This window comes from Mustela putorius, unplaced genomic scaffold (genome assembly GCF_011764305.1).
Source record: "Mustela putorius furo isolate JIRA1106 unplaced genomic scaffold, ASM1176430v1.1 tig00000174_pilon_pilon_pilon, whole genome shotgun sequence".
In the NCBI taxonomy this organism is placed as follows: domain Eukaryota; kingdom Metazoa; phylum Chordata; class Mammalia; order Carnivora; family Mustelidae; genus Mustela; species Mustela putorius.
Window position 1 is genome coordinate 27,778,027 of NW_025421304.1, and position 12,057 is coordinate 27,790,083.

General features: G+C 48.7%; 2 protein-coding genes across 3 annotated transcripts in view; both read left to right on the forward strand.

Annotated features, from left to right (window-relative positions):
* The window catches only part of TANGO6 (transport and golgi organization 6 homolog), a 191,304-nt gene extending 190,050 nt beyond the window's left edge, over positions 1-1,254 (forward strand). The window contains exons 18-19 of one of the 2 annotated variants that reach the window (XM_045076224.1): positions 1-202; positions 751-855. In XM_045076224.1, coding sequence (XP_044932159.1) covers positions 1-177 — 177 coding nt within the window. In that variant the 3' untranslated portion in view covers positions 178-202; positions 751-855. The other variant, XM_045076223.1, reaches the window with a different exon arrangement.
* HAS3 (hyaluronan synthase 3) overlaps positions 760-12,057 on the forward strand; it is a 27,411-nt gene continuing 16,113 nt past the window's right edge. Inside the window, exon 1 of the mRNA XM_004744534.3 lies at positions 760-864. Coding sequence (XP_004744591.2) covers positions 858-864 — 7 coding nt within the window. The 5' untranslated portion in view covers positions 760-857. The remainder of the gene's footprint in view (positions 865-12,057) is intronic.

Sequence of the window (12,057 nt, forward strand, 5' to 3'; positions counted from 1 at the left end):
GTGCTGAGGGATGTCCTCAAGGATCTCTACCACCTGCTGAAACACGTGGTGCGCTTGGAGCCTGATGATGTGGCCAAGCTCCATGCCCAGTTGGCCCTTGAAGAGCTGGATGAGATAATGAGAAATTTCCTCTTCCCACCACAGAAGCTGGAGAAAAAGATTGTGGTCCTGCCGTAGACCTAGCTCAAAGGACGTCAAGGAGGTAGAGGACCAAGCAGCCAGAGCAGTGCCCAGACGTTCCAGCAGGTGGCCCCACTGCCTCTTTGGTGCAGGCAATATGGCTGACCCTGGATGGCTTTATGTCTCTGGTCATTCGTGTCTTTAGGCAGACCTTCCTAAAGCAGCCATTTAGCTATTCTGCAACTGGCCTGAGGCATGTGTCCTTAGAAGACAAAAGATTACAAATCTCATTTATTTATCTGCACGTTTTTCAGTGTCCTGTGGCATTTAGAGAAGAAAGTCTACTTGATGGAAGTGTATCTTTAACATGACTGGTAGAAGTTGACTAATTGGCCATTCTTGTCACTTGAATTGAAGAGGTTGATCACCCTCCTGAGTGGCACATGTGTCATATATCTTGTTATTCTTCTGTGGTGAGATTGTTCTTCCTTGCAATAATGAAGAGCAGCCAGAGCTGGTCATCCTTGGCTGCTCGAGAGGCAGATCAGAACACAAATGCATTTGGAGGCAGGGAGGGGAAGGAAACTGTTATCGAAACATGCAAAATGGAATAAAAATTTTTTTGGCTAGAGAGAACAGGTCTGAATCTGGTCTTCCGCTATTGAGATGGAAAGCTAATGCACTGAGGAGGATTTGAACTCCAGAAAAGAGCATCAAGCTGGTTGAATCTTCCAGAGATGAAGGGTAAGCCCTTTGTTTGTCCCCCTGAGCTATTTTCTTCACTCCCTCTGCTACTGTTTTCACTCAGTTGCCCTGATTATAGGACAAAAGAGCCACAAACATCTCAGATGAGAGAGTTTATATTTTGCATTTGGTCCTCTGCTTCTTGAGGGAGGAACACTTAGACAATGGGTTGATTAAATGTGTACCGGAAAGTGGATAGCGTATTGGTGACGTGGTGCCATGTTTATTGAAATCATGTTCGATGTAGCACTGTGTGGACTCCTCTTTACTCACTTATATATTGTGGCCACTGAATTTGATTGTAGCTAAAAGAGGAGACAAAGTGGTACCTTGGTGGCTCAGTCGGTTAAGTGCGTGACTTCGACTCAGGTCATGATCTCAGAGTCCTGGGATCGAGCCCCACATTGGGCTCCCTGCTCAGTAAGGAGTCTGCTTATCCCTCTGCCCCTCTCCCTGCTTGCATTCTCCCCCCGTCCCCTTGCCCAAATAAATAAATTTTTTTAAAAAGAGAGAGAGAGAGAAGACAAAAAGGAGAAACAGGCTGACTGCTTCAGACAAGCCCTCCCTGATGTCAGCACCTTGACAAGGTTAACCCAGAGCTTCTCGACCAGTCCTCAGCTTTGCAGAGCTAGGTACACAATTTTTTCTCCACTCCCTGGGGTAACCAGGCCTGGGGCAACCAAAACACAACTTCCCATATCTCCCAGGTGACTGAAGGAGCTGTGTACGAGCATGCCCATATGCCAGTTAACAACAGGCTCTTTCTGTCTGGCCAGATTACAGAGGAGGTTCTTAGCTTAGAACCTTTGTGGTAGGCATTCCTTTAAATTAAGTGGTCTTCGGGGGCGCCTGGCTGGTTTGGTCAGAAGAGCATGCGATTCTTGATCTCAGGGTGGTGAGTTCAAGGCCCATGGTGGGTATGGGGCTTACTTAAAATAAATATACTTCAAATAAATAAGTAAAGTGGCCTTCTTACAGATACAGATCATAAGCTAGTTTAGTAAACAAAGAATTAGAACAAAGGTGATTACATGTTTTTGAGAAATAGTATCATTCAGCTAGGGGAGCTGGATTTGTTTCCATTCTCCAAATCAGGATGTAGAAAATCAGGATTGGAGTTTTTAGATCAGAGAAAAATCTCCGTTGGACCAGCTGGATATACCCTGAAAATTCTTGTTTCTTGGCGTGCCTTTCACTAGACTCCACACAATGTACTTTAGATCATTAGATTGGATACGTTAGGTGATTAGATTAACTTGGTTTGCATTAAGTGCATTCCAGTTCTGAAGATAGATCCTAACTGATCACCTTGATTAGACTGAGAAACTCTGTAGTCTCACAACCTGTTCTCCTAGGGAGTGCCTCGGGAAGCATGCTAGTCCCTGTATCACCATTTATAAATTGCCTCTTAATTTGAGTTATTTGGCAAATGGCTAAAAGCATCTGTTCTTTATTGATTTTCATGGATTCCATTTCAAAGAATAACCTTTTCTGACCTTGTTACCAAACTCAGGGGAAAGACACCATAATGTAACCCTCCTAAACATGACCAAAATATTAAAAAGTTTCCAAGCTTATATTTACAGATTTAGTGCGTGTGTGCGTGTGTGTGTGTGTGTGTGTGTAGTATTTATATGTATAAATTACCATCCTTGGGAAGGAGCATGAGAATTAAGAACTTCAGGATAGGGACACCTGCCTGGTTCAGTCAGAGAAGCATGTGACTCTTGATCATGAGTTCGAGCCTCACGTTGGCTAGAGATTACTAAAAAAATAAGCAAACTTAAAAAAAAAAAAAAAAGAACTTAGGGCTAATAAAAACATAAAACTAAAAAAAGGAAAGAAAGAAGGAAAGAGGGACAGAAATCCATGGCCCGTGGAGGAGCAGCAATGATGCCCCCCTCCACAGGGCCCATGAGGTGTGTCTGGTTCTCTGGAACACGTAACAGCAGTGTCCCCCAGCTTGCTCCCGTCTCTCCCCTCCTTCAAGGCCACCCACCTTCTCTCTGCTGCCCTTGCAGTCCTACTGAACTTGCCTCGGCCTCTCCCCTTTGGTCCCTTCCACTGCCCAGCCGTCCGCCATACAGACTCCCTCGGGCCATCCGTGTGGTCTTTTACTTGGCCCCGTCCTGCCCTATCTCCCTCCTTTCCCTTCCCAGCTTCTTACTCCTGTTTCCAGGCCTGCTGTCCGTAGCCCCTTGGCCTACAGAGGATGGCTCCAAAGCAAGAGACAAGGCTGCAGCCAAGCCCCACGTCTACTTCCTGAGCTTCGACTGCTTGTTCAGGTGCCTTCCTGGAGAGTCTTCTGGAGGATCTCCCTCTCTGCCGTGTGATTCCTCCTGTTTGGCAAGTGCCCTTCTACAAGCCCTCTGTTCCTTAATCAGAAATCTCCTGACCGTCACTTGGCTCCGTACCATCTCTCTGCGCTTGCTAATACTCCTCTCCCCTCTTCACTTCGCCCCTTCCTCCCTTCCCCTTCCTAGTGGCTCTGCTCACCCATCTACGTAGAAGGGCCAAGGTGCCAGGGACTGGAGGATAGCAGAGCAAATCACAGCCACGGTGAGACCCATTTACTGAGCACCTACTGTGTGCCAGATGCCGTGCCAGGCACTGAGAACACTGCAGCGGGCAAAGCAGACTGAACTTGCCTCGGGGGAAGCTCCTGTTGTACAGGAGACACATAATAAAGAAGATAAACAGTACAGGAGACAGAATGTCAAGTGAGGGTAAATGCTGTAGAGAAAAATTAAGTCAGGAAGGTGGGTGCGGATTGTACGTTTCGATCAGTTACTTATTGTATTTTGTTTTTTTAAAGATTTTATTTATTTATTTGATAGAGATTACAAGAAGGCAGAGAGGCAGGGGTGGGGTGGGGAGAGCAGGCTCCCTGCCGAGCAGAGAGCCTGATGATGCGGGGCTTTATCCCAGGACCCTGGGATCATGACCTGAGCCAAAGGCAGAGGCTTAACCCACTGAGCCACCCAGGCGCCTCTCGATCAGTTGTTTAGAGAGGGCCTCACTGGGAAGTTGGTATTTGCGTACAGATCCGAAGGAGGCGAGGGAGTGACCAGGAAGATGTTCTGGCGGAAGAACATTGCAGACAAAGCAAAGGACAAGTGCACCGGCTTGGAGCTGAAAGTATGTCCGGCAGGTTTGAGGACGGGCCGGAGGCCAGGCTGGCTCCAGGGCAGTGAGCTTGAGGGAAGGGGAATTGGTGGGGCTGGGTACGGGGCACTGGACCCGTGGAGCCTTGCAGACCGCTCTCAGCAAGGAGGCGGGGGCAGCCCCTTCAGCTTCTTTTTGTCAAGTGCTTAAGGCCACATGGCTGAAAGCTGTAATATGGGAAATGCCTCTAGCCCCAAGGGTTTTTTTCCTCCATCACAACGAAGTGGCAAGCCCCATCTCTTCACCACCCCCCTTCTCTGGAAAGCCGGTCTACCCCCTCCCCACACCCTTGGCCTGGGAGAGCCTCACCTGCCTGCTGCCTGGGTTGCTCAGCAGGGGTATGGCTGAGGCATCTGAAAGCGGTTCCGTTAGGAGGAACGAGTTGGGGGATGATTCATCTGACCTGTACAAAACCCAACTGGCTTCTGTAGTCTTTTTGCAGAGAATTGCAGCATCTCAGCCGGAATGTCGGTGGTAAGGGCGAGCGGGGGAGAGGAGAGCCGAGTTCCAGGCAGGCTGTGGAGCGGTAGCCGCTGGTGCCTGACGGCGGGCACCCGGGCTGCTGTGTCCTCCAGCAAGTCCTGCAGACGTTCTGCAGTCACATGCCGCCGGCTGACTGCAGTGCGCGCCACCCCAGCTGGGAACGGAGGTGCTGCGGGGGGCTGGGAAGCTGTCTTCCTGGGCGCTGGCTGGGGCACTCCTCCCTGCTGGCGGGGCTCAGGGCTGCATGCTGGCAGGTGAGGGGGGACCCAGACCCTCACCACCCGCCCTGGAGGGGGCCGTGCCCGCTGCTGCAGAGGGTCGTCCGCTGTTGTCCTTCTCTACGTAGGGTTCTTCCTCCGGACTCCGGAGCTCTGTGCGGCCAGGAGGGCTCAGGGACTGTCCTCCCTCCTGTGACCCTGTGCAGGCCCCGTGGGACACAGCATAGGAAGAGCAGTTGCTCTGCGTTCCTTGTCATTTGGAAAGCCGTTTTGCATCCAAAACCTCCCCTGCTTCTCACAACAGCCTCTTGGAACAGGGAGGCCAGCTACTGTTACTCCCCTGTGGTGGGATTTGACCCCTGGTCTCCTGGGTCTTAGCCAGACTCTCAAACGTTTGTTAAATACTAGAGAGCCTCCTCCCCAACCTCCAGATGAGTATAGATGCAGTTTGGGAAGAAAACTCACGGTTCATATATCCAGGTGAGCCCGAGCATGTGTGTCCCAGGAAGATAGAGTCTGATGTCCACCGACACATGCTGAGGGGTGCCAACCAAGACCCTGTGCTTGCCCTGGGCCGCCTCTGAGGATGCCCGCCAGCAACTGAGACCTCAAGTACGGATACCTGGCTGTGTCCGGGTATGTGAGTGTGTTTTCCGATCACATATGTTATTATCAACTCTAACAAATGTAATGTTGATCATCATCATATATATATATGATGTTATAATGTTGATGTAATACATCAACTCTAACAAATGTAATACATGTAACCAAAAAAAAAAGAAAAGAAAAGAAAAATGCGCCCAATTTCACCTCCACTCCAACCCCAGGATCACCGCTGGCGGTGTCGTCAGTGTCCCTTCAGATCTTTCTTGCCTCTCACGCTTCTCCAAAATGAATACAGGCCTGCATTACTGCTTTCAAAAGCCAAAATAGGATTGAACCATAAATAGTGTCCCACATATTTTTTTTCTTAGTTTTATGTCTTTACGAGACTCTGTCCTGTCACTACTCACAGCTCCCTGTCCTTTGTGATGGCACATGTCTCCTGCAGTGTAGATGAGCTACAGCGGGTGTAGACATTTGTTTCTTGATGGTCCATTGAGCTGTTTCTAATTTCCAGTGATTCTTCAGGAACTCTCAATGTACCTCTTTGCATACTGAAGCGTTTTTACAGGATAGGTCCTAAGAGGTCTAAATGTTGGATCGTGCTGCTTTGAACATTGTTAGTTTTTGTTTTTAAGATTTTATTTTTAAGTAATCTTCACAACCAGTGTGGGGCTCAAACTCACAACCCCAAGATCAGGCGTTGCATGCTGTACCTCCTGAGCCAGCCAGGTGCCTGGCTTTGGACATTTTTAAATGTTTGTACCACCATGTCCACCAGAAAGTGTGTGCTGATCTACATTCCCCTCTCCTCAGTCGGCATTGCTCTAATACCCATGAGATACCGGTTCACTCTCCACAGCAGAAGTGTGGAGACCATGCTCTAAACAATTTAAGGACTGGGCAAGCCACAGGGCCTGGAGTGTTCAGTATACCCAAACCACCGATGGCGGCACAATGACACACTTTGCAGGTGTACTCACTAGCTTATTAGGACTCTCCTGGAAAGAAATCCTGAGCCTCTACAGGTCTGCTAAAAAGGATTCTTGCCAGGGTCACCTGGTGGGCTCTGTTGGTAGAGGACATGCCTCTTGATCTAGGGGCTGTGAGTTGAAGCCCCAGGCTGGGCATACAGCCTACTAAAAACCAGAAATTATTTTTACTGGACTCTCAGTTCTGAGACTATACCCTGGTTGTTTGGGGATGCCCTCTCAAGGGGTTTGCAGTGTCCCCAGGATAGGGACCACGTTTCCCAAACCAGATTGAGGACACTGGGTCTGACGGCCCTTCAGAGCATCAAGTTCATCTTGTAACGTGCAGAGCAAATGACATCCACACATTCCACATCACTGAACAGCATCCTCACGCTGTGAAGAATTTATTGTGCTCTTCTGTGCGTTTGAGATCTATTAATCCACTAAATCCTCCCACCTGGCCTGTGAGGTAGGTATTATTATTATCCCTGTTTTACAGATGGGAAAAGTGAGGCACCCAAGAGGCTAATTACTCACCCTAGATTACATACCCAGTGATAAGTAGCTAAACCAGTATTTGGACCCAGGCAGTCTGGCTCCCGAAGCTGGGCTTTTAACCACTGTGTTTGCTATTCCCCATAGAGTATCTATTTCCAAATCGTGAAAGGAAAAAAAAAAGTGTTCTTAATGTAAGTGAGGACCAGGAAAGTGGTTCCCTGCTTGTTTAAATGGACGACTTATGTCAAACGAAACATCAGCCATGATTCCCTCTGAGCAGTGTCCTCGCACACCAAACCCAGGCTCAGACACCAGAATTTGTTCTGTGTCTCGTGTTTGACCTCTTTGTTGACCCAGCAACTAGAGATGGGATCTGCTAAAACGCCCCAGCCCTCCTGCTCTTATACTTGAACAGCTGTCATAACTTGCTTGTCTAAAGGTGTGTTCTTCTTCCTGGGGGTGGCAAAGGTAGCAGACACCCAAGATGGCCAAGATGTGTACAGCACAGGAAGTATGGAAAGTCTTCCCATAGATCCAGTCACAGCCCAGATACATCCCCTTTGAAGGTTTGCGGTTGTTTTGGTTTGGCTTCTTTTACCCTTTCATCTCCTGGAAGCAGGGCGTCAGTTCTCAGATTGCCTGTTCAGAATGATCACAATGGATCGTTTTAAACTGTGATCTGTTGCGTCTGTATTTCTTGCTTGTATACACTGATAGTTCTATTCCATACCTTCTCTCTCGAGAAAAAAAAAAATGAGATCGGAATGAACAGCCCTTTGTTGCAGAAGGGAGAAATAAGGTCCAGACACAAAAGTTTTTGCAAAAAAAAGACAGGGGAAGGGGAGATGTGAGTGCACGAGGGCAGAGAACCTTGTTCTTCTGTTCCCTAGTTCTTAGGCTCAGCCTGTCGGCCAACGCCTGCCTTCCCCCAAGAGCAGCAGAGGGAGAGCTGTGGGTGTCAGCAAAGGGCAGTTTGCAGGGAGCTCCCGAGCAGCAGGAGCGCCCTCTCTGCCACGGAGCTGTGGAAAGCGGCGGGGGCCTTTAAGTGGCTTATTAAATGATGTAAGATTTAATCTTCACTCTCTGCCTTGGAACTGAAGTCTGCTCTGAACGGTGCCTGGGTGGGGCTTTTCTGATGCACAGCCCCAGTCATCGCACGCGGAGGTAGTCTGGCGCTGGGGAGCACAAAGCCACCTGCTCTGCACAGGCAGAGTCTCTAGAGCTTGAACAGTCGTCTCCGCCCTCCCCCACCCCAACATACAACACACCTTTATTAGACCACACAGCACTTTCAAAACTTCAGGTCCTGTGGTGACCATATTAATCCAAGGGAAGGGCCAGCCTGAAATTAGGCTGTTTTTGCTGAAAGCATGGTGGTGCTGATGCCTCAGAGAGCTGTGGGGGCGGGGGTGGGGGTCAGCGAACTCCCCCAAAGAAACTGTGAGCATCAGAGTTAAAGGCTGCAGCGTCATCCACATAGGGATTTCTCCCTGGCCAAGGCCAGGACCAGGGGAGAGATATGGTCATGGGCACTCCATGCTCCCAAAGAGAGCAACGCAGATCCGTTACCCTAACCCATCCTTTGGGTAGGAAAAGCCCCCAAAGTGCAGAAGTTCTTTTGTTTAGAAACTGGAAGGTAATCCAAGTCAGGTTTTGGCAGCTTGTGTCCTTCCATTGACAAGGTCTGGCTGGCTTCCCCACACCCCCCAGTTCTCCTCGAAAAGGCAGACAGCACCTTTGCCAACAAAGAGACGACGTCAATCCAGTTCCAGGTATATTGCTGAGTTGTGGGGACTGATCTGCCCATCTGGCCCTCTTCTGTGTTTCTCCCTTTCTCCTTTTCCTTTTTTCCTTCGGGCTTGGTAGCTCATTCATTCACTGTTCAGTTTTTAAGGCCAGTTAATTCGGACAGGGGTGGCAGAGGAAGGCGGTGCTGGAGGAAAACGGACAGACACTTCCACGCTCTGGAGCTTGCCTCCGGGGTTGGCTGGCTCTCCGCAGTCCTCCGGGAGCCAGCGACGTGCTTGCAGATCTCAGCTGATGAGCATCCTCAGGATGTGTTCGTTCTCAACCTTGGAAACTAGTAGAATCACCTAACGAATTAAAAAAAAAAAAAAATCAAGCCTGGGGTTCACCCCCAGTGATTCTTTTGATCTGGGATAGGGACCAGGCAGTCATGTTTTGTGAAAAGCTCCAAGGTTTTAGAAGTCTAATGTGCAGCGGCCAGATGCCAAAACCCCTGCATTAGTTTACCTTGTGAGAAAAGTGTGTGAGTATGTGTCTGTGTGTGTGTTAAGGGGGTGTCTAGCTAAGAACAAAATCTGATAGTAGGCCATGCTTCATTGGGGGAAGGGCATTCCCCATGAAGGAGTTGATGGAAACTGCCCCCACCCTTGGCTCTTCTTTAATTGGTTTTATGGAAGATCCATCTTTTGACCTCCTCTGTGACAATGACTAATGATGTGTTTCATCAAGGAAGAGGACTGAAGCAGAAATGCCGGCACATTTAAACACTGTTGTTGATGTTATTGTAACCAGACCTCAGTGAATTTGGAACAAGGTTACCTTAAGGGATCTGTTTCTCTCCTGCTGCTGATACAGTGGCGGGGAAGGTAGACTGGGACTGTGTTCTACTGAAGTCCAGAAAGTGGGTGTGTGCTTGTGTAACGAGCAAGTGTGCACGTGTCCATTTTGGATACAATGAGTTTTGTGCGCACTGGAGGGGGGGTTGGTGCGGGGGGGGGGGCACTTGATAACACCCAGAGCAGAACCTCTTCCTGGGACTTCCTCTACCCTCAGTGTAAAGCTGTTGACATCATCATTCTTGGAGATCCTTTTTTTTTTTTTTTCCCAGGATAAGCATACTTTCAGGGTCCACCTAGAGCCCATCTTCCCGTGCACCTCCCTCCCTTACCCAGGATCACCATGATCCTGGATGAGGGGATAAATGGGGCCTGACTCCCGCTGGGGTGTGCCACACAAGACATGTGCCGTGGCTCCTAGCTATGCTGCCAGGAAGAAAACTTTTTATAATTCACTAAAGGTGCTAGATGAGCTAGCACAGCTATGCATACTTCTTCCTTCTCTGCTAAATTCTCTCAAAGGGAAGGATTTAAATAAAGCAAATTACTCATGTTTTGACTACCACTAATCCTGTCTATATCTTGGCCCTCCTGACTTGACTGTTCTTTCCTTTTTCCTTTTTTTTAAAGTAATTCCTATACTTAATGTGGGGCTCAAGCTAACAACCCCGAGATCAAGAGTCAGCCCTGCTGAGCCAGCCAGGTGCCCCTTTACCGCTTTCTTTGCTGAGGTTTCCAAACCCTTTTTACTTGAACCCGTGTATAATATAGACTATACCGCACCTAGCCCCAGCTTAGGAGGAAATTGTATAAATTCAGGATTTATATCATTTTAAAGTACCTTTTTATTACAAAATTATTATATTGATAGAAAATAGGGAGACTACAGAGAGAAAGGCAAAGGGAGAAAAATCTATTGTTCCACTACCCCAGACAAGACCTGATCCTGATAATCTGAGTGAACTTCTCTCTTGCCTTTTAATTTATAGGATTTAAAAGAAAACAAGAACATAAATGTAGTCATTCATACATAACAAGTTTGTATCCTGCCTTTTTAAGTTAACCTTGCATCATAAGCATTTCAGCAGATTCCTGTGTTCTCTTCATGAGCATAATTCTTAGTGGCTGCACAATATCCCAACAGGAAGGAGATTATGGTTGAAAATTGTCTTCTGGATTTCTTTTCCCCCCTGCATTCACCTAGGAGAAGGAGAGAGAGGAAAAATGGCCTGGAAGAGCTTTTGCTGTTCAGGATTCCAAGAAAACCATCTCCAGGTCTGGTTTGATACGCGGGGTTATCTTTCTGGTGTGCCCTCCTAATCCTGACCTTCCAGCCAGCATAAAAGAACCTCGCCCCTTAGTGGGCACTGTCTGCTCTGTCGCCAGCAGAGCAGAGGCCCCTTAATTTGAAATGAAAAAGATTCTTCCATCCAAGGAGGGAGAGAGAGAGCCTGGAGTTAAAATCTCACCATTGTAACTGCGGTACTGAAACTTCTTACACCTGCTTCGTCAAACAGAGCCCCCAGAAAGGGTACTGATTACAGAGTACTTGTCTGTAAGAGGAGCAAGTTATGAAAGGATAACTTTGTTGGGTCATAGCTGCCTTGCTGTCGTCAAGGCACATACTTTCCACTTGGAATTATGTATTAACTAGTGTTGCAGATTAAGCTGCCTTGAAGAGGTAGCCCTGTTTAGTCAGCTGGGGGGACAAAACCTGCTATTCTTTGGAGGCCAGTTTAAATTCACCATCATTAGCTTCAAGAGGTTTTGATTATGGCCAGCACAGAGAAGTTGATGGGATGGAGCCTGGAGCGCTGGCTTGGCTGCCATCCCCCAGTCTCCTCTGCTTCCCTGGAAGCCCTGGGCTGCACGCCATCGAGGAGCACTGAAGCGTGAGGTCAGAGGCTGAGGGGGCCACTGTGGCGCTAGAAGGCCCCTCTGCCCCCGTCCTGCTCTGCTAGGAGAGCAGCGGAGCAGCACCTGACTCCTGGCAGGCTTGTCCTGCAGCTTCAAGCCCCAGCCGTGACAAGGGACACTGGATGGCAGACTCCTCTTGGTGCAAGGTGTTTGAGCCCTTCACAAGTTCAGATTTGAAGAGTGGCAGAAAGGTGAAATCTTTGTTGGTGGACCTGTCGGCTTCAGTTACCTCAAACCCACCAAAGCTTGGCAAATGGCCCTTTGAACACCCCAAACGATAGAAGTCTCTTTCTCTTGATGATCCCCTCATCTCGGCCCTCACTTGTGCCCAAGAGAGTGACAGCGCTTGCCTGCAGGGACACTTCCTGAGGACAGCACCAACAGTGCCCGCCGCCCTAGCACCCCTTTGCTCTGGCTTATTGGCTTGTTAACACACCTCCGATACCTGTTCCCGCTCCTGAGCCCCCAAAACCGCAGCTCAGCTGTCCCCAGACAATACGTGTAACTTACTCCCACCTTGCACGGACTTCAAGAATTCTCCAACACTGCCACATAAAATGCAAGCTCCTCATTCAGTCAGTCAAGGCTCCAGAATCTGTCCTTAGCATCCTCCTCCTCAGCAGCTACAACTCGTCAGGCCCTCCTTGGAGCAGGTACCGTTACAAGTTCTTCAGTGTACATTTTTTTTTTTTAAGATTAATTAATTTATTTCAGAGAGAGAGTGGGAGCAGGGGGAGGGCAGAGAGAGAG